Below are 27,020 nucleotides of genomic sequence, written 5' to 3'. Positions count from 1 at the left end.
GGGTCCCGGTCAAGTCAGCTGACCCTCAACAAGCCAATCAGCGTGGATCGTCTTTCTGTCCAATATAGCGAAACAAAAGTCGCTCACGCTCATAAGAAATAAGACGCACCAAGAACGCGGACAAGCACAACAGGTAAGCAAACTTGTTTTTTTTTTCCTCTTTAAAATTATTGCAGTGCTTTCATAGTCAGACATCCTCGGAATTCAGTCCACACAGCAAACGCCTCGACTTACGAGTTCAAAATTCAATATTCTCCACCAAGAGGATGTTTATGGATATGTGATGCCATACAGTCAAATAACGATTATTACATTTCCAATTCAATTATATATTACACACTATAGATTTATTTTTATCTGTGTTTGATGAGATGAACTTCTACTACACTTTTCTATTTATTTTGCAATAATAATAAAAACTCTATTCCCTGGGTGGCCCCAAACTTTTGGACGGTAGTATATATATATATAAATATAGCATATATAATATATACAAAGAAGTCATTTACTCTTAAAACATTTAGCACCAGAAATAAACACCGTATGGATTGACACATTTTGTTAGTTAATTACTTTAAAATGTCATTCTAACCTCATGTTGGGGCAGTGTCGATGTAAGTGGCCCCCATATGCTCCAGTAAAAGTATTAGGGGGTTTTGGTGTGATGGAAGGCTTAAAACACGACTTTCACGAAAGAACAAATGCATCTTCATAATTAGAAAGTGCCGCATATTGTTTTGAAAATGTACTTCATAGCGTGTTCCGACATGTTTAACACTGTGCTTTTCCAAGTCAAACGTTTTTTACTTTTTTTTTTTTTTTAAAAGGTCGAAAACGTTAGGTTAAAGTCAAAATAGGGTCCCGTTGGCAGATAACACATTCGCATTTGTAACATTATTTTTGGTAAGTTTATAGAAAACCGAGATAAAAAAATAGCAATACTTTAGAAATCAGTTAAAAATGCAGCAAAACCCAAAATCACAGCTAAATTATAGATAGATAGATGTCTAGATAGATGTCTAGATAGATGTCTAGATAGATGTCTAGATAGATGTCTAGATAGATGTCTAGAGAGATAGATAGATGTCTAGATAGATAGATAGATAGATAGATAGATAGATAGATAGATAGATAGATAGATAGATAGATAGATAGATAGATAGATAGATAGATAGATAGATAGATAGATAGATAGATAGATAGATAGATAGATAGATAGATAGATAGATAGATAGATAGATAGATAGATAGATAGATAGATAGATAGATAGATAGATAGATAGATAGATAGATAGGTAGGTAGATAGATAGATGTCTAGATAGATAGGTAGGTAGATAGATGTCTAGATAGATGTCTAGATAGATAGATAGATAGATAGATAGATAGATAGATAGATAGATAGATAGATAGATAGATAGATAGATAGATAGATAGATAGATAGATAGATAGATAGATAGATAGATAGATAGGTAGGTAGATAGATAGATGTCTAGATAGATAGGTAGGTAGATAGATGTCTAGATAGATGTCTAGATAGATAGATAGATAGATAGATAGATAGATAGATAGATAGATAGATAGATAGATAGATAGATAGATAGATAGATAGATAGATAGATACCATGGATACCATAGATAGATAGATAGATAGATAGATAGATAGATGTCTAGATAGATAGATAGATAGATAGATAGATAGATAGATAGATAGATAGATAGATAGATGTCTAGATAGATGTCTAGATAGATAGATGTTTAGATGTCTAGATGTCTAGATAGATAGATAGATGTCTAGATAGATAGATGTCTAGATAGATAGATGGATGTCTAGATAGATGGATAGATAGATAGATAGATAGATGTCTAGATAGATGTCTAGATAGATGTCTAGATAGATAGATGTTTAGATGTCTAGATAGATAGATAGATAGATAGATAATGAATGAATGAATGTTCATTTACCGGTATATAGCTAGATACTTTATTCATCCCCGTAGGGAAATTCACACTTCCAAACGATTAACCCCAAAAAAAACAAACACATGAGTGTTATCCTGAGTTTAAAACCTTTTTGATGGACATTTTGCCTTGACCATTTTTTGGAATGAAAACCAAAAGGTTGGCAAAGACTGCTTTCACATAAATGAGTGTTGTTGAAGAAACAATTTCAATCACTTTGATTTTGACAGTATCGTTGTGTGTTTTCTCTGTCCAGACATGAGGGGATCACAAACAAGCGACAGACAGGTACTGTAAGAGTTTTCTTCACATCTTAAAGTCACAAATATACAGGGTTGGGTAGGATTACTTTAACTGGATTACTTTCAATGACTTTTGGATGACTCCAATACCAAATATGCTAACAAAAGACAAAAGAAACTAAATAGGAATAAAATGATGACTCACAACACGTGGTAAGCTTTCTCTCCTGGCTTTGATCTCTTTGATCTCCGGGAAAACGAACATCAAATGCGACAGAAACAAAATGAAAATAAATCCAAACATCATTTTTGCCGTTCCATGTATTCCGTTACTCCCCAAGCCTGCACTAAATTTAGTCATTTTATTCATATTTACTTTCTTTTGTCTTTTATTCGCATATTTGGTATTGGAGTAATCCAAAAGTCATTGAAAGTAATCAAGTTAAAGTAACCCTACCCAACCCTGCAAATATACATGCTAGATCATGATGTACAGTGGTACCGCTACTTACGTATTGAATTTCTTCTGCGAGGAGCTTCGTAAACTGAAACATTTGTAAGTAGAGACGCCTTTTGAACGGAAACGCGCTCATTCGTTCGAATTTAGATTTTTTTTTTAATAAATCCTAAAAGAGCATCAGAACAGGAAAGAAATACACGTCAAAATTCGATTACTGCACAATAAACATAAAACGAGAGGCACATCGCGTATAAAAACATAGAATAAAGGAAATAATAAAAATATACATGTACCTTTTAACTGGTCCCCAGCAGTGTTTTTTGCCTGGCTTATCTTGAAAAACTGATCCGATGACGTCTGCCTTTGCCAGCTTTTGACAGTCCGTGGGAAATGCGCCAGGCTGACGTCATCGTAATGAGCGATAACTCGGCTTGTCAACACTTTTTCCGAATGGATCCTTCCCACAAATTCATAGACTCTTTTGCCAAAATGTCTCCAATTTGGGCTGATGGAATCTTGGATGCGTCCTTCACATTGTCGTCCCTGAACTCCCCCTGCACGGCACTGTGTGTTTTCATACTTTTCTATAATTACTCGCATTGTTTCCATGGCCAGAAAAAGCCTCTTTCTCTTCTTTTCTCCTTGTCCTCTTTATTGTATGTCTTTCCTGGGTCCCATTGCAAATGATAGCTCTTCATAGCGGTACCATACAGTGGACGAAGACACGAAGAGCATGCCGGGATTCATGCGCCGTTTGCCAGGCAGAACTCTGGGAGAGGCGAACAGCAGCGCGTACTGTGTTTATGACTTTGTATCCTGAAACACCTTTGTAACTAGAGGCAATATTTTCCCCTTCAGGTACTCTGTAACTTGAAACTTTTGTGTGAACTGTCATGAACCAGGACGTAATCCCGGACCCAATTGCGTTTGTTTTAAAGAAATCTTTATTGGAATGAGTTGTCAGAGCTTGCTTCGGAGGCCGGCGTTTGTCGGTCTTCAGCCCCTTCGGTCGGCAGAATCGGTACAGCTTAGCGGGCAGGTCGATGGCCAGGGCAGGAGGTCGTAAACGTGGGGCAGAAACAGATCAAAACAGAAGGCACTGGTAATATGGCGAAACACACAGAGAGACACAAGTACAGTCTGACACTCTCCTCTGGGCGCTGACAGCTTAAGAGGAGAGTGCCAGCGCTCCTGCGCGCCAAACGATTGCCCCAGGTGTCTTCATTTTGTCAATCATGACATGAACAGACGTTTGTAAGTAGAGGTACCGCTGTACATCAAATATCACTTGTGATCCGGACTGACAGGTTGGTTGGGTTTCATCACTGCCTTTGTGAGGTGAAGGTGCGGTAGGATGGAAGTGGCAATGACTCAAAATCCAGACGTACGGGTGGGCAGTCGGGTTGAGCGATAAACAAGTAGCACACTGGAATTTGGGTCTATTTACCTTTTGCACACACCTGAGCTAATATGACAGGCAGAACTCTGGGAGAGGCGAACAGCAGCGCGTACTGTGTTTTTGACTTTGTATCCTGAAACGCCTTTGTAACTAGAGGCAATATTTTCCCCTTCGGGTACTTTATGGCTAATATGACAGCCATATTATTCAACAGCATTGGCAATAACTAGTCCACTTCAGTCAACGCAATCTGTACTACTAGATTGTAAACGGAGTATCCCCATACACCCGTGCTTTTCTAAAGGTTTATACAAGTCTGGATACTTACCAGTTTTTATCAGAGTGCTGAAAAATCCTCTCCCCGTGTGAAATATCCCCTTCGTTCAAACGTGACTAAAACAACTTCGTATGTCCATTTTTGAGAATGTAACAGAAACAGTAAAGCACGAGAAATTTGCACCTTGGATAGAAATCACTTTGAACATTTTTGACCTTGGCAAAATGAAAATTTCTCTTCTAAATATTCGTCTCCCAGTTTTTTTGATGATAATTTGACAGTTATAAGCTCTATGGTAGAGCACGTAACAGTTTTCAATACACGCCAGAAACGGAGACAGGACCCAAAAGTGTTCGTTTTACTCAGTTTTGATTGAGAAAGAGAGCAGTGATTGCTTCCACGATCTGATGATCGTCGGTCACGGGTAGCAGATAGCAGGAACGCGGAAGTGGCACTTCCGTGTCGAGCGAGGTTAGTCGTAGACAGCGAGAAAACAGATCGATGGCCGGAACAGAGGAGCAAAGGCAGTAACAAGTCCAGAAAATAGGTCGGCAACAGGTATCTGGCAGGAAACAGGGCAAAACAGGTCCATGGCCGGGACGGAGGAGCTAAAGCAGAAACGGGCCCAGAAACGGGTCGGCAACAAGTATCAGGCAGGAAAAAACAGGGCAGGATAATGTCAGATAGTAGAAAGCTTTCCTAGCTGAGAGCATAGGTTCGCAGGCGGTCTGACAGCTTCCTCTTGGAAGACGGGGGTTTAAAAAGAGTCAGGGAGCCAATCAGCGATCATGACAATGATGGTCGGAAGATTCCGGTTCAAATCCCTGGTTTATCACATTAAAAGCAGCTCCTTTATGTAGTATGAAATGGCAAGGCTAATCCGTAGCTAGTTAGCACTAGCTAACGTGTTTCATTGAGTGTCACGGACGTGACTCGCACCTACTTAACATAAAATAGCTCGGAAATACGGTACATCGAACGTACCTTGTCAAAAATGGTGGATTGAGGGGTGCCAGTACCAAAAGGGTTCAGATTCCGAATCTGGCTGAGAAGCTTGTCTACCGCACGGGAATTAACCACCATGATAAAAAGTGACGGGACCCAATTGCGTTTCTTTTACTCAGCTTTATTTAGAGTGAGGAAGGGACACTTGCATCCACGATCCAAAGACCGTCGGTCACGGGTAACAGATAGCAGGAACGCGGAAGTGGCCCTTCCGTGTCGAGCGAAGGTAGTTGTTGAAAACGAGAAGAACAAGTCGATGGCCGGGGCGGAGGAGCAAAAACCTAAACGGGTCCAGAAAGGAGGTCGGCAACGGGAATCAGACAGAACACGGGGCAGGATAGAGTCAGAGAGTCACAAAAGCTTGCCTAGCGGGTGGCATAGGTTTGCAGACGATCTGACGAGGAAGGCGGGAGTTTAAAAAGAATCCAGCAGCCAATCAGGGTTCCGTGGCTTTTGTTGCAACAGGGCAGATATAGGTGCCCCACATCAGTAACCATGACAACGGCTCAATAAATGTGTGGAAATACCGTACTATGTAGCCTTCTGAAAGGCTGAGGCGGTTGATGTTGCTTTTTCCTCTCCGTCCTCGCAGGAGGCCCCGGCAGGAGAGCTGTGGGATTCCGTGAAAAAAGCCGGCGTGGTCATCGGATCCGGAATCCTCTTTTTGGCGGCGTTTGGGAATTCTCTGACCTGGTACGACTTACTCACGAGAGACGGGACGCTTTCGATCACCGATAACGTGAGAGGAAAGAGGACTTTACTGCAGCGGTGGCCGTGCATTTCACACTAAGTCCTTCAGTCGTTCTACGACCCTCAATAATGTGCGCAATCGCGCACTACCCAGAGCTTTTCTGCCCACAAGAAAATCTAGCCAGCTCACAAAAATTAGGGCTCAAAATTGCTAATTAAGAAGCGAATTAAGTCAAAGTTACAGTGCACGACAGTAAAAATACACGGGTTCCCCTGACGCTGTTTTCTAAATGCGGTATTTTGAAGTCAAAGTCGAAGTAGAACGAAATTGAGTAAAGTCAGTAGAGTTTTTCGAGAACCGGCTTCTTCGGCTCGGCTCGCTAAAGAGAACCGGCTCTTTCGGGTCCCAAACGGCTCTTCAGGTTGTTTTTGCTTCTTTCATCCCTACACGACCAAATATTATGTAAAATTGTGCACAAAATGACTTAAAGAAGGGGGGAATTGAACGAAAAGGAAAAATATACCAAAATGAAAAAGTAGTAAATAGCTGAGAAAAAATAAACAAAAGGAAGAGAAAAAAGAAGTAGAATTTCAGAAAAAAGCCAGAAAAAAAAGAATGTTGTATTTTTCCTCACCTTTCAGTCGAGATACTTGTTAGCGCCCCCTAGCCAATCACGGTTTAAGACAGCCCTTACGTTTCCTTATGCCTTCTAGAAGGTCTCAGTCGTCCGACTCCAAACATGATTGGTTATCCTCACTTATGTTATGCCTCAGATCCTGAGGAACTGACGGCGAAGGCCTATGGTTACATTTCTGACCCTAGCAATAAGTAACAACGGATATACATTCCAGAACGATGGCCAATTTGATCTTATATCTAGGCTTTTACTTTTTTCAAGGAGAAATGTTTGAAAGTCACCTTGAACGGGATAAGAAGTCTCATCGTCCTGTTGCAGGCATCTACAGAAGTTTTGGGGAGCTTCAGGAGACTTTTGGCAGAATTTGTGGACCAAAGTCTACGTGACGTTTGAGGGCCACAACGAGGCTTTGTTCTACATGGGTAAGAACCGGGTGGGTCGGAAAACCTGACTGGGAAGGGTGGAAGGCGGAACCATACCTGCCAACCACTAGGGTTCTGCCGTAACAAGTACGGTTTTCTTGAACCCACTACGGTGTTACGGTTGCATCACAAAAACTACGGTTTTCCCCTTAAAAAAATAAATAAAGAACAAAAAACATTTCACTGCGAGATGGCGAAGTACTATTTCAAACAAAGTCATCTGCGCATGCGCGAGGTTTATTTTTAGCGGCTAGCGGCGTTATAAATCTTCGGTACCGTCCGTAATCACGGTAAATGTAAACCCTCTACCGAATAAGACCGACAAACTGGCTATGCTGGTGAAAAACATCAAAGTGCACAGGGAGTGCAGTTGCTGTGTTTTACGGAAAAGTGGCTCACGTTTAGCATCCCGGACGCTAACGTGGAGCTACCCAGCTTCAGTGCTGTTAGGGCAGACAGAGACACAAAAGCCTGCGGGAAGCGGAGAGGAGGCGGACTCACTAACACAAGGTGGTGTATCCCTGGGCACAAAGATTTCCATCTATCTATCTATCTATCTATCTACCTATCTATCTATCTATTCTTGGATCCAAGGAGGGAGTCGCGTCCTTCATTGCAGACAAATCTCCATCGGCATACACAGGGTTGGGTAGGGTTACTTTAACTTGATTACTTTCAATGACTTTTGGATGACTCCAATACCAAATATGCTAATAAAAGACAAAAGAAACTAAATAGGAATCAAATGATGACTCACAACAGGTGGTAAGCTTTCCCTCCTGGCTTTGATCTTTTTAATCTCTGGCAAAACTAACATAAAATGCGACAAAAACCAGGGTTGGGTAGGGTTACTTTAACTTGATTACTTTCAATGACTTTTGGATTACTCCAATACCAAATATGCTAATAAAAGACAAAAGAAACTAAATAGGAATCAAATGATGACTCACAACAAGTGGTAAGCTTTCTCTCCTGGCTTTGATCTCTTTGATCTCCGGCAAAACGAACATTAAATGCCACAGAAACAAAATGAAAATAAATCCCAAAACATTATTTTTGCTGTTCCATGTATTTTGTTACTCCCCAAGCCTGCACAAAATTTTCTCATTGTATTCCTATTTAGTTTCGTTTGTCTGTTATTAGCATATTTGGTATCGGAGTAATCCAAAAGTAATTGAAAGTAATCAAGTAAAAGTAACCCTACCCAACCCTGGGCATACATCGCAGGTCATTGACTATGCAATTTATTGAAAATTATTATTATTTCATATCAAAACTGATCAAAATCAAGTATATAATTATTCACTCACAAATATATTGGAACATCTCAAATAAAAAGTTTCCAAACTGAAAACTAACCCTAGAACCAACACTGAATAATATGACTTCAATGATAAAAAATTCAATGTTTTGTTTCTTATTGTATCAAATATTGAAAAGCAAAGCAAACTATGAGGGTTTTCTATGACTTATTATATATATATATATATATATATATATATATATATATATATATATATATATATATATATATATATATATATATATTGTTCTATTACATACATTATCGAGCTTTAAAGAACTTTCTTTTTATTATTCCCCCCGGGATCGTCCTGGACCTGACCCTAGTTACTAGGCTTTTTCACTTTCAAAAGTTGGCGGAACGTTAAATCCGGGGAATCACTGACCGCGAGACAACACTCAGAGAAGCGCAAGAGAAAAACAAGATGCAGGTTGAAATATGTCAGCTTGATGTTGCCAAAGCCAGATGCCTCAAACAAAGACACTGTACTTGTAGTCTTTTTCTCTTCCTTTGTTGCTCTTTGTTTCTTTCTCTCTCTGTGTCTTTTTAACTTATTTTGCTCTAACTTCCTTTTTTCCTTTTCTCTCTTTTCTCTTTCTCTTCCTACTCTTCGCGCTTTCTTTTCTCTTTTTTCTACTCCTGTCTTTCTATTTCTCTTTGGATTTCTTTCTTCCTCCCCCTTCCTTTTTCCCCTCTCTCACGACTTTTTATCTCTTTTGTTTCTCACGCTCTCTCCCTCTCTCTCTTTTTCCTTCTTTGTCCCGCCCTCTCTCCTTTTCCCTCCCTCTTTCTCTTATTTCTTTATCTCTCTTTGTCTTTCTCTTTAATCTACTAGTCCGGCCCCCGACAGAATGTTTGCTCTATCGTGTGGCCCCCGAGTTCAAATGAGTTTGACACCCCTGGTCTAGACGCACTATTCCCAATCTCTCCTATCACTCATACCCGATTTTCTTCATGTATTCCGCCAGGAATGTTTTTTTGTATTTAAATTTGAACAATGAATAGTTGGACATTGTTTGATCTCGTCTTGTAAATTGTTCCAAAGTTTGACTCCGCACACAGACACACACATACTTTTCCTGGTGGTTCTCACCCGGCTTCACGCTACTGTATTATTTGAAAAAGATAAGCGAAAACGTTTTGATTTTCAATGTGTTTGAAAGTAGTGACCGTGACCAAAAAGTGGAAATGGAATCTTGTCGCTAGGCAGGATCGAAACAATAGATTTGTCCCAAACGTGATTTTGGACGAGCAGCACGGCGGCGCAGTGGTTAGCGCGTGTGCGGCACAGTTCTAAGGTCTTGGGAACCTCCTGTGTGGGTTCAAATCCAGCTACCGGACTTACTGTGTGGAGTTTGTATGTTCTCCCTGTGCTTGCACTCCGGTTTCCTCCCACTTGCATTTCAGGTGGATTGGCCGGTCCAAATTGTCCCTCGGTGTGAATGAGCGAGCGAGTTGTCTGTCCCTGTGTGCCGTGCGATTGGCTGGCAACCAGTTCAGGGTGTCCCCTGCCCACTGCCCGAAGATGGCTGGGATGGGCTCCAGCACCCCCGCGACCCTACTGAGGATAAGCGGTGCAGCTAATGAGATGAGATGATTTTGGACAAAAACAATCTCATGTCCTGGAATGAACCGCAAACGCAGCTCGTTGCCGGACGAATCCAACAAGTCAATGTTTGTGTCGGACCGCTTTTAATGATTGACTTATTTTCCCAGGGACAATGCTGGTGCCAACGCTCGTCTTCTGGTCCTTCAACGCTCTGCTGCTATTGGTGGACACCACCGGGAAGCCTTCCTTCATTACCCGTTACCGCATCCAAGCTGATAAAAACAACCCGGTGAGTCGTGTGGGAAATCGAAGGTCCGACCCAGGGTCGGGGACAATTCCATTGGCGGCTGTGAAGAAAGGGGAACGATTTTAAAGGGACAGTGTGTAGGTTTGAGGACTAAATGTTGCCGTATTGTGTCGCGCAACCGAAAACGAGTGCCGAGTGCGCAAGGAAGAATATGAACAGCGGAGTCTTTTTCCATTTAATATTTGTGGCCAGCCTTTTGCAAGGTTTTGGGTACCCGCAGTAGCAAAAGGGCTAACAATTATGTCAGCTCCCCCTGGGTGAGGCTCAAGTTAAAAAAAAAAAAAAACTCAACCTACACGCATTTACAAGACAGTTCATGTAATTTTGAACATTTTTATATCAATATTGTTTTTAAAAATGAATGATGTTGTTTTTTTTTTACCAATAAGCGTTCACACAAAGTCGGTGAGCAACGCTTGAAACAACAGTGAGCAACCATAATCCCGAGTGTGGCAACTAAGTCATTATCAAACCTGTCCAAAACTTGACATCACGTTACATTTTGCAAAAAAAATGTTTCTCTTTTGAATGAATTGACTCATGTACGATTGCAAAGGTTGTACGGCCTACAAACATCGTTTGTTCTTACAATTCTTTCACAAGATATCCATTTTTTAAATTTCCTGACATATTTTGTCGCATCATAATAACATTTTGGGGGGCTTATTGAGTCGGTTGTAAGATACAGAACTGTACTTAATCAAATTTTTTAGTGGAAGTACAATGTTGGCGACAAGATTCACTTTTTATTTACACGGCTCCGCCCGATATCTATTTATCGAAATGAGAATTGGAAATTATTTGAATGCAACACAAACTTTTTATCCTTTTTTTCTGTTTTTTTTTTTCCACTTTTTTTTTTAAATTCCTTTAAAAAAAATCTCATTGTGTTTATTTTTTCCGAGCTGTTACTTTTTTCTTTTTGTTCTCTATTTACTTTTTTTCCTACATTTTTTTATTTATTTTTTTTCTGGCTTTTTTCTAAATTTTTCCTTCTTTTTTTCTCTTCCTTTTGTTTTTTTCTCAGCTTTTCACTACTTTTTCATTTTGGTATTTTTTTCTTTTTTGTTCTATTCCCCCCTTCCTTGAAGTCATTTTGTGCATAAATTTACTTAATATTTGGTCATGTTGGGATGAAAGAAGCAAAAACAACCTGAAGAGCCGTTTAGGACCCGAAAGAGCCGGTTCCTTTTAGTGAGCCAAGCCGAAGAAGCCAGTTCTTGACATACTCTACTAACTTTACTCAACGTTGTTCGACTTCAAAATGCCGCATTTAGGACACAATGTCAGGGGAACCCGTGTATTTTGACCTTCATGCACTGTAACTTTGACTTAAGTGGCTTCTTAATAAGTAATTTCAAGCCCTGATTTTTGTGAGTTGGCTAGATTTTCTTGTGCGCTAAGAATGTGCGAGCAGTGCGCAATTGCGCACGCGTGCAGCTTAGAGGGAACACTGGTTGGGGAACATTTTGCACCAAAAGAGCCATAAAAGCAAAAAGATTTGGATATTTATTTTCCTTTTTCTTGAGAGAGCCACACCATATCATGTTTGAAGACGCAACAAAATGGCCAAACCCGCTCTCCAGACAAAAGCTTATTTGTTCTTCAGCGCATTTTATTTCGCTGTGTGACGTGAAATCGTTTGAGAAAATCCATGAAATAATAACGATGCCGTAGCCCCTGTCCCATATTGATATATCGCTTAAAAATCTTCTTTTCCTGCAGTTACTTAAGAGTGTTATCATGAAAAATACCGGTTTTAAGACAAGGTGCAAGCAAAGTTATTTTGTAAAAATGTCACAAAATGCTGCAAATAAGGACAGCAACATACTGTATTTACCTTCAGTGCAGATGGTGCTGGGCGAGAACGACTGTGCGTGTCCTGTCAGTGTGTATACCTCAGTGGAAATGTTTAAATCTAAGCTTAAAATACACTTATACTCTATAGCATATGAATAACCTATATGTTTTGTTGACAATATCTCTGTACTATTTGAACTTGCAACATCCATTTCAGCCTGGTCATCCTGGAAGGGGGATTACCACATGTGCGGTCCCTTCTCAAGAAAGAAAGAAAGAAATCCAAAGACAGAAGGAGAGAAAAGGGAAAAGAAAGCGCGCTAAGGGTAGGAAGAGAGAAAGAGAAAAGGAAAAAAGGAAGTTGGAGCAAATTAAGTTAAAAAGACACAGAGAGAGAAAGAGACAAAGAGCAACAAAGGAAGAGAAAAAGAGAGACACGGAGAGTGAAAGAGACAGAGAGTGGGAGAAAAGGGGTGAAAAACAGACGGAGAGAGAGAAAGAGAGAGAGAGAGAGAGAGAGAGAAATACAAGCTCTGTGTCTTTGTTCACCCTCAACTGGTTGCCGGCCAGTCCCAGGGCACACAGGGACAGACAATTCGCTCACTCATTCACGCCTAGGGACAATTTGGACCGGCCAATTAACCTGAAATGCATGTTTTTGGAATCAAGCACGGGGAGAACATGCAAACTCCGCACAGGAAGGTTGGTAGCTGGATTTGAACCCATGACCTCAGAACTGCGCCGCCGTGCTGCCCTTGAGGTGTCCTGAAAATGTTTATTAAGTATGTATTGACAAGGTCCAACTGAGTTCAAACAGCCCTTTTGCTTTATTTTCCTCTGCACCTATCTGCTTTTAGCAGAGCTGTTCGGGGCGGAACACAAATGGGGACTAGGGGTGTGCTTATGCTCATAATGGCAGTTTTTTGTGAGCGTCGCAAGAAAATGGTGAAAGTAAGAAAAGTCCTATTCAAAATACTGCAGAAACGGCATAATAGATGACAAAGAGAGGCGTTTTTTTCGGGCACTTCTAAGAAATGCATGTAATTGAACTCGTTGAGGCTTCGATGATGAGTAACACAGATTCCATGTATATTGAAACCTTGTGGGTTTTTTCTCATAGGAATCTTTAAACTGCCAAGATGAAAAAAATAAACAAATCCAAGAAAGTATAAGACAGAAATCAGATTCAAAAACGGGATATCGAATGTTGACATAAAATTATCATTTCCAGACAAATATATTTGTACACGTGTAAACAGATGACTGTGAAAAAAACTCAGGGTTGCTACACCTTTATCATGGCCAAATTCAAGGGTTGGGTAGGGTTACTTTAACTGGATTACTTTCAATTACTTTTAGATGACTCCAATACCAAATATGCTAATAAAAGACAAAAGAAACTAAATAGGAATCAAATGATGACTCACAACACGTGGTAAGCTTTCTCTCCTGGCTTTGATCTCTTGGATCTCCGGCAAAACGAACATCAAATGCCACAGAAACAAAATTAAGATATATCCAAACAGCTTGCCAACATCATTTTTGCCGTTCCATGTGTTCTGTTACTTCCCAAGCCTGCACAAAATCGAGTCATTTTATTCCTATTTAGTTTCTTTTGTCTTTTATTAGCATATTTGCTATTGGAGTAATCCAAAAGTCATTGAAAGTAATCCAGTTAAAGTAACCCTACCCAACCCTGCCGGCTACCTACCTACCTACCTACCTACCTACCTACCTACCCAGCTACCTACCTAACCAGCTACCTACCCAGCTACCAACCTAACCAGCTACCTACCTACCTACCCAGCTACCAGGGTTGGGTAGGGTTACTTTAACTTGATTAGTTTCAATGACTTTTGGATGACTCCAATACCAAATATGCTAATAAAAGACAAAAGAAACTCAATATGAATAAAATGATGACTCACAACACGTGGTAAGATTTCTCTCCTGGCTTTGATCTCCGGCATAAAATCAATCAACATCAACTGCGACAGAAACAAAATGAAAATAAATCCAAACAGCTTGCCGACATCGTGTTTGCCTTTCCATGTATTCCGTTACTCCCAAGCCTGCACAAAATGGAGTCATTTTATTCCCATTTAGTTTCTTTTGTCTTTTATTAGCATATTTTTGGTATTGGAGTAATCCAAAAATAACTGAAAGTAATCCAGTTAAAGTAACCCTACCCAACCCTGTTTGCAGAGCCACTCATCTTTTTGCCATTTTTAATCTTGCATGTGCATTTATCAAAACATGTCATTTTTACATCTCCGACCAATTTTTGAATGTATTTGTTTCGGAGACAAATCTCTCCTCATATCGAGGTTGGGTGAAAATGGCAGTAAAATGTAGCCTCCATTTTCGGTTGCAGGATGTTCCTCGCATTACAAGTTACAACTATGAAACGCTACTTGATTTTCACATAATAATTGTCAATAATTGATGCATAAGATAGATAGATACTTTATTCATCCCCACAGGGAAATTGACATTTCCAGCAGCATCCCTTCTCTGAGAACAATACAATAATAAAGCAAAAAGAATACAATATACAAATGCCCAGTGTGACGTGCAAATGCCCACTGTAGCGTGTTATATAGAATAACTAAATAGTGCTACACAGAATACATATTGCAGTAAGATTCGGTAATATCCAATGTAGGTGGTGTGGTTTAATGTGGGCCTTTACTCTGCCGGGTGGAGTTAAAGAGCCTCATGGCATGAGGAAGAAAAGATCTCTTCAGTCTGTCCGTGGTACAAGACTGTGACAGCAGTCTGTCGCTGAAGCTGCTCTTCTGTCTGGAGATAATCCTTGCACTAATCAGTGTTCTGGTTTGTCCGCGTCCCTGCGTCCTAGAAGCATCATTTTTGCTGTGGACGCATAGTGTCAAGTCAACGTGCGTCCCCGGGACGCAACTTTTTGGACACCAAATTGTCATTATTACCCGATTTCATTTTTTTTTTAAACACAGCTTTATTGCACTCCAAACTTTTAGTCAGGCAGATCTGCCATTGTTGTTTTGGTCTCGCGGTTCGAGTTTTCGTCCGCACGCCGATCTCGAGTTGTGTGGTGAAAAGTCCGTCTCTTTTTAGAGAACCGGGATTTTTGACTCAACTCATTCAAGAGAGCCGGCTCTCCAACGGCTCACTTGCTTTGATGCATTATATTACGAATGATGATGTTGTATAAAGAAGTCAAGAAAAAAAGGAGAAAATGAAAAAAGACAGGTTTGTGGTTATCCCTTTAATCGGTATATTGCCAACAATAATTTGATGCTGAAAATAAATAATTTGATGATTAAAACTGAATGAATATATAGATTTTATTATATTATTTGTCACCAATTTACAATTTCAACCTGGATAAGACTAAATTTTGGGGACCCATTGATCTCTGTTGGGACCCATAGAATTTTGAGCATGCGAATCCCCGGGACCCATCACTTTTCACAGCTAAAAAGAACACTGAGCCATTGAGCCCTGTTTAAATGTAGCATGCACCTGTCCTATTGGGCGCAACCCGTAGAAGACAATGACCCATTCTAGGAAAATGCTGCCTTTTTTAAACCAGACTTGTTGAGAACCATGGCAACAAATGCAAGCATTGACAAGCACTTCCCCCAAAATTCAAGCATTTTTGAGGATTTCGAGCAGCCATACAAACCCTGTAAATCTCGAAAAACAATTTCAAAAAAATTCTGTTAGGTAGAAGTCAAAGTCTTGTTTGTCTTTTTCGACTGTCAGAGCAGCGTCCACGGTCGTTGGACATCCCGGGGAGATAAGAGCCCGCTTTCATGCCGGATCGCTGATCACGCATGGTCGTTATCTCCAAGCGTTATCGGAGTATCGAGTATGTGTTTTTGTACCTGACCCGCCCGGCAATAAAACCAAAACATGTTTTGATCTTACGTTAACAAAGGGCGAAGCCACTCCGTTCCAGCAGGGGGCGGCGTGTTACCATGTTTTTTTGGGGGGGATGGAAGGTTGCAAATGCAAACCAAACTGGCATGGACGATACAAGGTAACAACATAAGAGAAAAAGTCAAGAAGTAAAAATGATAACGTTCTTACATATAATCAGGGTTGGGTAGGGTTACTTTAACTGGATTACTTTCAATGACTTTTGGATGACTCCAATACCAAATATGCTAATAAAAGACAAAAGAAACTAAATAGGAATAAAATGACTAAATTTTGTGCAGGCTTGGGGAGTAACGGCAAAAATGATGTCGGCAAGCTGTTTGGATTGATTTTCATTTTGTTTCTGTCGCATTAAGTTTTACTTAATTTTCCTCATGTTGAGGTTTTTGAGTTCTTCCTTGCCCTCATGTAGGTTTTAGATCAGGGGATGGTGTCATAATAGTCTGTGGTTTGCAGTAATCTGTGGTCTGTGCAGCTCTTTGAGACTCTTTGTGATTAAGGGCGTCACAAATAAACAGGACTTGACTTACAAAAGCTAAGATGTAATTCGGTTTATCTGCATAAAGCCGCTTTCGCTTCACTCAAGTATAGGATAGAATTGTCTCGTATATCGTCGATATCAACGTTGTGAAACATTGAATGCAACGAGATTGGACATGGCACTCCAAGGTCAAACATGGGATAATCCATGTATCCGATCATACCTGACCCTTCTTCAAATTTAATGGCGGTTGACACCATCATTTGGGTGCTCTACCATCCCGTCACATTCACATGAGGCCTTCTAGCTGGCCTTACTGTCTCCATCACAGGATCCGATTGGCTATCGCAATCGTCTATCCGATAGATGATGTTTCATTTCGGTCAGCATGGCGGGGCAGTTGTTAGCCCGTGTGCGGCACAGTTCTGAGGTCATGAGATCGAACCTTCCTGTGTGGAGTTTGCATGGTCTCCCCGTGGTTTGCGTGGGTTTCCTCCGGGCACTTCGGATTCCTCCCACATTCCATGCATGTCGGACCAATTGGCCGGTCCAAATTGTCCCTAGGTGTGAATGAGCGAGTGACCTGTCTGTCCCTGTGTGCCCTGTGACTGGTTGGAAACCAGTTCAGGGTGTCCACTGCCCGAAGACAGCTGGGATGGGCTCCAGCCCCCCTGTGACCCTACTGAGGATAAGCGGTGCAGATAATTGATGGATGTTTTATTTATTTTTCAGTTTGATAGCCGGTCATCTACTCTAATTTCGTTCTTAACCTATTTTTAGTAGCAAAATTTACATTCATCTGCACTGATAGGGTTTACAATTAACAATCAATCTATTTTGTTTCAGAATAAGTTACACAGTAATACACTATGAATTTCAATGACAGTTCAAATGAATGACATCAAGGTTCATTAAATAAGCAACGAAAACACAATTCCAATGTTTTCCAGTTCAGGGGATCCCAAATGCATGGATCGTTACTGGCTCCATCTAGTGTTAAAACTGAGAAATGCAACAGATTTGAGCTCAAGCGCCATGTGCGGGCCATATTCAACCATCCATCAATTATCTGTACCGCTTATCCTCAGTAGGGTCGCTGGGGTGCTGGAGCCAATCACAGCCATCTTCGGGCAGTGGGCAGGGGACACTCTGAACTCCTTGTCAGCCAATCGCAGGGCACACAGGTCACTCATTCCCACCTAGGGACAATTTGGACCGGCCAATTCACCTGACATGCACGTTTTTAGAATGTGGGAGGAATCCAAAGTGCCCGGAGGAAGCCCACGCAAGCACGGGGAGAACATGCAAACTCCGCACACGAAGTCCGGTAGCTGGATTTGAACCCATGACCTCAGAACTGTGCTGCACACGTGCTAACCACTGCGCCGCCCATATTCAACTATATTTTCAGAATTTGCTGCGGGCCAATAAAAACTGACTGGGCCGTAGTTTGGACACCCCTGGTCTATCGGCTACATGGCTTAGGGCGGAAATAACACCAGCTAGCAGAAACCGGATTGGATCAAAACTCTAACCTAAAACTACTGGAAAATGTCATGCAAAGTTCAGCATATGCAGAATAACCAAAAACATCTATACCTTTTTGTAAAAATACATTTAAAATGAAATGGATTTTTGTTACAATGATAATAATGATGTCCGGCCAGCAGAGAGGGCCAATAAGTCAAATCGGCTCCTGATTTTAACGGCAGTTGAAACCATCATGTGGGTGCTTTACCACCCCGTCACATTCACATGAGGCCTTCTAGCTGGCCTTACTGTCTCCATCTCAGAATCCGATCGGCTATCGCAATCGTCTACAAAATTTAGTCATTTTATCTGATAGACGATGTTTTCATTCCGGGCACGATTCGACGTATTGAATTGGAGAATATCCGTGCACAGGTGGAGCCGGAGAAACTCCGCAAGGCCTTGAAGACTGTCCTGTTCAACCAGTTCTTCGTCTCGGCGCCGGCCGTGATCCTCGCCTACCACCTGAGCCGCTGGAGACGAGACCCTTGCGGGCCCCAACTGCCCACCTTTCACCGAGCTCTGGCCGAGCTGGCACTTTTTGCCATCCTAGAGGAAGTTGTCTTTTACTACTCGCACAGGTAGGAAACGCCACTTTTACCTGGTTTTATATCACTTTTTGGGTAGGGTTACTTTAACTGGATTACTTTCGGATTACTCCAATACCAAATAATAATAATAATAATAATGTAGGGCAGCACGGCGGCGCAGTGGTTAGCGCGTGTGCAGGCACAGTTCTAAGGTCTTGGGAACCTCCTGTGTGGGTTCAAATCCAGCTACCAAGCTACTAGGTGTGAATGAGTGAGTTGTCTGTGTGCCCTGCGATTGGCTGGCAACCAGTTCAGGGTGTCCCCTGCCCACTGCCCGATGATTGCTGGGATGGGCTCCTGCACCCCCGCGACCCTACTGAGGATAAGCGGTGCAGCTAATGAGATGAGATAATAATGTAATGTTTATTGAAAGTATTGTTCGATACATGAATCAAAACATGACACAAAACTAATGCTGAGAGTGAGAATGGCCAAATTTGGTCACCTTCCCCTAAGAAAATCGGAAAAATCTCTGCCAACCTTTGCTTAAAACCTTGCACTGAATTTGCACCAACAACCCGGTCAGGGCAAAAATTCCAACTTTTTGGTATCCTGAAAGAAATAAAGTTTCCATGCAAGTTTGCTGGTAGGTCTAGGCACCCGTAACTTATATCTGTGGCCACGTAAACCATCAAAGGGCACATTGATCATTCCATGTCGTACTTTGAACACAAAAATTAAATCAAATCGAATTCTGCGGAGCTCCAAAAAGTCCAAGTTCAGCTTTTGTAGTCTTTCCGGATATGACAAATATGCTCATAAAAGACAAAAGAAACTAAATATAAATAGAATGATGACTCACAACATGCGGTAAGCTTTCTCTCCTGGCTTTGATCTCTGGGGTCTCCGGCAAAACGAACATAAAATGCGACAGAAACAAACTGAAAATCAATCCAAACAGCTTGCCAACACCGTTTTTGCCGTTCCATGTATTCCGTTACTCCCCAAGTTCGTTTTGCCGGAGATCAAAGAGATCAAAGCCAGGAGAGAAAGCTTACCACATGTTGTGAGTCATCATTTTATTCATATTTAGTGTCTTTTGTCTTTTATTAGCATATTTGCTATTGGAGTCATCCAAAAGTCATTGAAAGTAATCCAGTTAAAGTAACCCTACCCAACCCTGCAGACCACAGACTAGTGCAAACTACAGACTATTATGACAGCATCCCCTGATCTAAAACCGACATGAGGGCAAGGAAAAACTCAAAAACCTCAACATGAGGAAAATAAAGAAACCTTGAGAGGGACATCTAAAACGGCTGCACAGACCACCAGGGTTGGGTAGGGTTACTTGAACTGGATTACTTTCAATGACTTTTGGATGACTCCAATACCAAATACGCTAATAAAAGACCAAAGAAACTAAATAGGAATAAAATGATGACTCACAACACGTGGTAAGCTTTCTCTCCTGGCTTTGATCTCCGGCAAAACGAACATCAAATGCCATAGAAACAAAAATAAATCCAAAGAGCTTGCCAACATCATTTTTGCCGTTCCATGTATTCCGTTACTCCCCAAGCCTGCACAAAAATTGAGTCATTTGATTCATATTTAGTTTCTTTTGTCTTTTATTAGCATATTTGGTATTGGAGTCATCCAATTAAAGTAACCCTACCCAACCCTGTCAGTGACACGCGGTGGGGTTCGCGACTCACATCTTATCACGCCCGCCAGTGTATATTTGCGCTTCGCGTCGCCGACGGTCAGAAAAAGTCTCGGTCAGTTAGCTCCTCCCCCATGCAAAAGCCCACTCCCACCGACTCGGTTGTTGCGGTGTTTGCCCGCCCCGCCTGCACTGTGATTAGACGGCTGGGTCACGATCTTGTTGTTCCTTCCCGTAAGGTTGTTCCATCATCCCAGTCTCTACAAGCGCTTCCACAAGCAGCACCACGAATGGACCGCGCCCATCGGCGTGGTGGCAACCTATGCTCATCCGCTGGAACATGTGGTAAATTCTCCTTTTTTCGATTCTGGTGTTCTTTGTATTTTTTGAAACGCTCATTTTCTTGCTGCTTCTTTTCATCCCAATGATTAATAAAGCCAAATTCCTTTTAAATTAGAATGCATTGTATTTATTATATTCTCTAGTTCTGCCATATTTAACATATTGTGCAGAAGTCTGGGGCAATAATTACAAAAGTTCACTTTGGCCCCTTTTTATCCTTCAAAAACGAGCAATAAGAACCATACACAGGGTAGGATATAGGGATCATAATCATATTTTATTCCTGCAGTCCAAATTATTAAAATTGGATGATTTAATACAATTTTTAACTTCACAACTGTTATTTAAGGTCAACAAAAACATAGAGCCAGAAAACATACATAAATTATTCATTCGGAAAGAGGGAAATTACAACTTAAGGGGCTATAGTGAATTCATAATCTTAAAGGTGAGAACCACCAGGAAAAGTAGGTGTGTGTCTGTGTGTGGAGTAAAACTTTGGAATAATTTACAAGACGAGATCCAACAATGTCCGACTAGTGGTTAGTGCTTGTGCGGCACAGTTCATGTCATGGGAACCTGTCGTGGGTTCAAATCCAGCTCCAGACTTCCTGTGCGGAGTTTGTATGTTCTCCCCGTGCTTGCGTGGGTTTCCTCCGGGCACTCCGGTTTCCTCCCACGTTCCAAAAACATGCATTTCAGGTGAATTGGCCGGTCCAAATTGTCCCTAGGTGTGAATGAGCGAATGAGTTGTCTGTCCCTGTGTGCCCTGCGATTGGCTGGCAACCAGTTCAGGGTGTCCCCTGCCCACTGCCCGGAGATGGCTGGGATGGGCTCCAGCCCCCCCGTGACCCTGATGAGGATAAGCGGTACGGTTAATGAGATGAGAGATGAGACATTACTGGGATGAAGAAAATGGGATGAGTGAGATTGGATTGGAAATACTGCGTTTAAAACTATAGTTAACTTGTTGTCTTAGCTACTATTGTATCATAACTGTTATTATAAATATGTTTATTTTTAAACATAGTGTTAAAATCTTTCATTTATTAAAAGATGAATTCAACAAAAATCAAACTTACATTAACCATCATAATAATAATAATAATAATTTCCTTGTATTGTCATTCTGTGTAACAACGTACACAGAACGAAATGTCGATTGCACCTGACCCGTTGTAGCGAGCCGATGCAGCCAACAGAGGGCGCCGCCGACCACTTTTTAAGTCTTAGGAATGACTCGGCCGGGGCGCGAACCACCGACCTCCCAGTCTCAAAGCGGGCGCCTTACCATCTAGGCTACTGAGCTGGTTAATATAACTTGCGCCTCACCAAGAAGGATCTGACTTAATAGTCAGCTGTCTCGTTGCTAAAGGCACTTCTCGGCTGTGCAAAAAAAAAAAAATGGTGCCAGTGGGTCTCTTCCTTGTGGGTCACTACAAAATACAACCATATTTGCTGTTCAAATAATACACACTGCCCTTTCAAAATGGGACCTCGTTTATTACTTTTGCTTCAATTGTGTTTCCCAACTAGTAGAAATAAATACTTTAAAGACACACACAAAAACAGTTCAACATGTCTGCCAATTGTATCATCGTTGCCATTCTAAAAGACATTTTTGGGCCTGAATGAAATGTGCAAAGAACTATGTCACCCCCTGCTGCTGGAAATGTGAATTTCCCTATCTATCTATCTCCAGTGTAAGTCACGATTGCAGTATCTGTCAGCTCATTCATGATGCCCGTGCACGTACGTGGATTTCTTAGATGCACTGGAATCAACTTTTGTAATGGGTTGGCACTTGGACCGTACACAAAGGCCTCCCGACACGTTTTCAGACGACACTAACAATAAACGCGAGAACAAGGTTGACGTCAGTCTCCCGCTGTAAAGTTGGCCGTTTTGGATAGGTGCGTTTCTCAGAATTCAATGCAATGAAAATAACTTGTTTTTAGATTCCGAAATATAAAAACAATCTTTCTCACACACACACACATAAAGTCACGTTTCAAACATCAGTCTAATTACATCTCATCAGCTGCATCGCTTATCCTCAGTAGGGTCGCGGGGGTGCTGGAGCCCATCCCAGCAATCATCGGGCAGGGGACACCCTGAACTGGTTGCCAGCCAATCGCAGGGCACACAGGGACAGACAACTCACTCGCTCATTCACACCTAGGGACAATTTGGACCGGCCAATTCACCTGAAATGCGTGTTTTTGGAATGTGGGAGGAAACCGGAGTGCCCGGAGGAAACCCACGCAAGCACGGGGAGAACATACAAACTCCGCACAGGAAGTCTGGAGCTGGATTTGAACCCACGCAGGAGGTTCCCAAGACATGAACACATGCGCTAACCACTGCGCCGCCGTGCTGCCCCTAATGACATCTTTTATACGTTTATCAATCTTCTATTCTTTTATTTTGAAGTCGCGCTCATGCGTGTTCCTTTTCCTGTTTGTGTCAATAAAACCACACCTCACCGGAAGTCCCCAGTTCTGTCGGAGACAGGTTTTTGGCAACATGCCATCCCGACAGGGCTGGCTCATCCTCGAGAGAGATTTTAAAACTTAATATCTGCTTTTACTTGGGTAATATTGCCACCAAAGAGTTTATATAATGTTTAACTTTAACACCCACACTGCCCAAAATCCAGTTTTAAGGTTTTCTCGAGAGGGGGCAATAGGGTTTTGGTGGGTAAGGGGCAACAAAACAACACATAATAACCTTAAAGTCGCTTAAGATGGGAAAGCCCAATTGCCATGGTCTAAAGCACAGGTGTCAAACAACACTCAGAGAAGCGCAAGAGAAAAACAAGCTGCAGGTTGAAATATGTCCACTTGATGTTGCCAAAGCCAGGTGTCTCTCACAAAGACACAGTGCTTGTATTTACTACTCTCTCTCTCTCTTTTCCACCCTTTTTTTCCACTCTCTGTCTCTTTCACTCTTTATGTCATTCTCTCTTTCACTCTCTCTCTTTCTTTTCCACCTTTTTTTTCCCACTCTCTGTCTCTTTCACTCTCTGTGACTCTTTCTCTCTCTCTCTCTCCTCCACCCCTTTTCTCCCACTCTGTCTCTTTCACTCTGTCTCTCTTTTTCTCTTCATTTGTTGCTCTTCTCTAACTTCCTTTTTTCCTTTTCTCTTTTCTCTCTCTTCATACCCTTTGCGCTTTCTTTTCTCTTTTCTCTCCTTCGGTCTTTCTATTTCTCTTCGGATTTCTTTCTTCCTCTCCCTTCCTTTTCCCCCCCTCTTACGACTTTTATCTTTTGTTTCTCACGCTCTCCCTCTCTGTCTTTTTCTTTCTTCGTTCCACCCACTCTCCTTTTTCCTCCCTCTTTCTCTTATTTCTTTATCTCTCTTTTCTTTCTCTTGAATCTACTAGTCCGGCCCCCGACAGAATGTTTGTTCTATGGTGTGGCCCCCGAGTTCAAATGAGTTTGACACCCCTGGTCTAAAGGGAGCGATTCTTTGGTAGTATCGCCATTAAAATCCGTGTTCCGCCGCCATCAGCTGTCCAACCTGCTGCCGGTGGTGACGGGGCCGGTGCTGCTGGGCTCGCACGTGTCCACCACCTGTACGTGGTACTGCCTGGCCTTAGTCAGTACCACCATCTCGCACTGCGGCTACCACCTTCCCTTCCTGCCCTCGCCGGAGTTCCACGACTTCCACCACCTCAGGTGAGTCTCGCGGCTGACTTTTCCGGTGTCAATGTTATGCCGAGAAATGCATCCCCTAGCTACTATCACCACTTTTACCTCGTTTTATCTCACTTTTATCTCACTTTTTGGGAATGTAACGGCGAACATATAACCAAAACCACTTCGTCTTGCATTTGTTGGGAATGTACCATATTTTCTGCACTATAAGGCGCACCGGGTTATAGGGCGCACCCCCCAAAAAAATCGTTTTTGGTCCTATATTTACCATACATAAGGCGCACCGGATAATAAGGCGCTACAATGGGAACGTGGACAAAACAGTCGGATGGTTCAGTCCAACTTCTTACCCCCTTAACATTCCCAAAGCTTGCAAAGAAGCAATCTCCTTGCATCTCCTCGCTACTCAGCCTAGATGGTAAGGCGCCCGCTTTGAGACTGGGAGGTCGGTGGTTCGCGCCCCGGCCGAGTCATTCCTAAGACTTAAAAAGTGGTCGGCGGCGCCCTCTGTTGGCTGCGGCCGCATCGGCTCGCTACAACGGGTCAGGTGTAATCGACATTTCGTTCTGTGTACATTGTTACACAGAATGACAATACAAGGAAATTGTTATTATTATTATTATTATTACTATAACCACTTTTATCTGGTTAGATCTCACTTTTGTTTTCGGGAATGTAATGGCGAACATATAACCAAAACCACTTCGTCTTGCATTTGTTGGGAATGTACCATATTTTCTGCACTATAAGGCGCACCGGGTTATAGGGCGCACCCCCCAAAAAAATCGTTTTTGGTCCTATATTTACCATACATAAGGCGCACCGGATAATAAGGCGCTACAATGGGAACGTGGACAAAACAGTCGGATGGTTCAGTCCAACTTCTTACCCCCTTAACATTCCCAAAGCTTGCAAAGAAGCAATCTCCTTGCATCTCCTCGCTACTCAGCCTAGATGGTAAGGCGCCCGCTTTGAGACTGGGAGGTCGGTGGTTCGCGCCCCGGCCGAGTCATTCCTAAGACTTAAAAAGTGGTCGGCGGCGCCCTCTGTTGGCTGCGGCCGCATCGGCTCGCTACAACGGGTCAGGTGTAATCGACATTTCGTTCTGTGTACATTGTTACACAGAATGACAATACAAGGAAATTGTTATTATTATTATTATTATTACTATAACCACTTTTATCTGGTTAGATCTCACTTTTGTTTTCGGGAATGTAATGGCGAACATATAACCAAAACCACTTCGTCTTGCATTTTTTGGGAATGTAATACAACTTAAACTATTCCGTCTTTGTTGCGAATGTAATCGAACGTTAATGCGCACCGTATATAAATCACTTTTGAGAACTGTTATGCACTCTACCGTAAAGCTTATTATGCTGAAATAAGCTTTATGGTAGAGTGCATAACAGTTCCAATACGAGCGATTTGAATAGAAAAAGGCAAAATAAACATTTTACCTGCTCAAAAGTGATTTATATTCGGTGTGCATTACCGTTCGGTTACATTCACAACAAATACAAAGAAGGGATGGTTTAAGTTGTATTACATTCCCAACAAATGCAAGACCAAGTGGTTTTGGTTATGCAGTGGAACCTGGGTTCTCGACCATAATCCGTTCCAGAACCCTGTTCAGAAACCGATTTGTTCGATCACCGAAATCATTTTTCCCATTAAAAATGTAAATCGTTTTAATCCGTTCCAACACCCTGAATGTTTACCTTGAATGTTTAACGTAAAGCTAACCCAGGCTAATTGTACGTTCGCGTTATCATAATCTTCCGTACGAAAGATTACGCTAACATGAACGTGTAAAAATTAAAAAAAAGGATAAAGAATTATGAATAGGATTTCTTACCTTTGTGGTGGTCAGCAGAAGGCGCAGGTGGACGGTGGGGAGAGGAAAATCATCAAAGGTTTTTCAACCTCTTCCAAAACTTGCGGCCGTTGCTTGCTTATAGCACTCACTCCCTTAGCCACATCGCTCGATTTCACAGCCTCCTTATTCTTTAGTATCGTACTGATCGTAGATTTAGCCATGCTGTATTCCCTAGCAAGATCAGACACTCGCACACCTCCTTCATATTTGGATATTATTTTTTTAAATGCAATAGTTGTACGCACTACTTTTCTTTTTTCACCTGTAGCAACTTTGCCGCTTGCACTGACTTTCTTCGGAGGCATAATAAGGGGCTAAAACACCCGTACGCTGCACAGCATGGCACCCTAGCGTACCCACTCACGCATTACCGGCGTTGGAACTCCGATTTTTTTGACCTAACAGCGAAGCAAGAAATTCTCGAAATTTTCGGTCGGACTTCGATTTGTTCGAATTGAGAGGCGTTTGAAAACCGAGGTTCCACTGTATGTTCGCCATTACATTCCCGAAAAGTGATATAAAAGTGAGCTAAAACCAGGTAAAAGTGGTTATGGTAGCTAGGGGATGCAATTCTCGGCATAACCCCGGCGCTACAAAGTGAGCCTATGTTTTTTTTCCCGGCGGAAGGTTCGACCAGTGTTTCGGAGTGTTCGGCGTCCTGGACCGACTGCACGGCACCGATGCCAAGTTCCGGCACAGCGGGCAGTACCGACGGCACACCTTGCTCACCGGGCTGACCCCGCTCTCCGAGAGCATCCCCGACACGCCCCGGGGCAAAGGCCGCTAGGACAGCCCGAGGCCACCTTCGGTCTCCTGTTTCATTTCACTTCTTTTGCACTATAATTGTTTGTATCGACTGATTTTGAGTTTGGTTCCGGTAACAACCTGCGCCTTTAAATGTTCCACTGGACACCTTGAGTGGCAGGGCATGCAACCAATGAGAAAAAAAAAAAAA

General features: G+C 42.0%; 1 protein-coding gene across 1 annotated transcript; it reads left to right on the top strand.

Moving 5' to 3' along the window:
• On the top strand, window positions 1–27,020 carry faxdc2 (fatty acid hydroxylase domain containing 2). The gene is made up of 9 exons (XM_088320740.1): window positions 1–133; window positions 2,218–2,249; window positions 5,937–6,037; window positions 6,991–7,094; window positions 10,114–10,235; window positions 18,364–18,569; window positions 20,424–20,529; window positions 24,041–24,207; window positions 26,693–27,020. The coding sequence occupies exons 2-9, from the start codon at window positions 2,220–2,222 to the stop codon at window positions 26,850–26,852; spliced, it is 996 nt and encodes a 331-aa protein (XP_088176866.1). The 5' UTR covers window positions 1–133; window positions 2,218–2,219; the 3' UTR covers window positions 26,853–27,020.

Source organism: Urocampus carinirostris, chromosome 17, assembly GCF_059441175.1.
Source record: "Urocampus carinirostris isolate Australia breed hairy pipefish chromosome 17, RoL_Ucar_1.0, whole genome shotgun sequence".
Taxonomy (NCBI): Eukaryota; Metazoa; Chordata; class Actinopteri; order Syngnathiformes; family Syngnathidae; genus Urocampus; species Urocampus carinirostris.
This window is presented reverse-complemented; position numbering and strand designations above follow the sequence as displayed.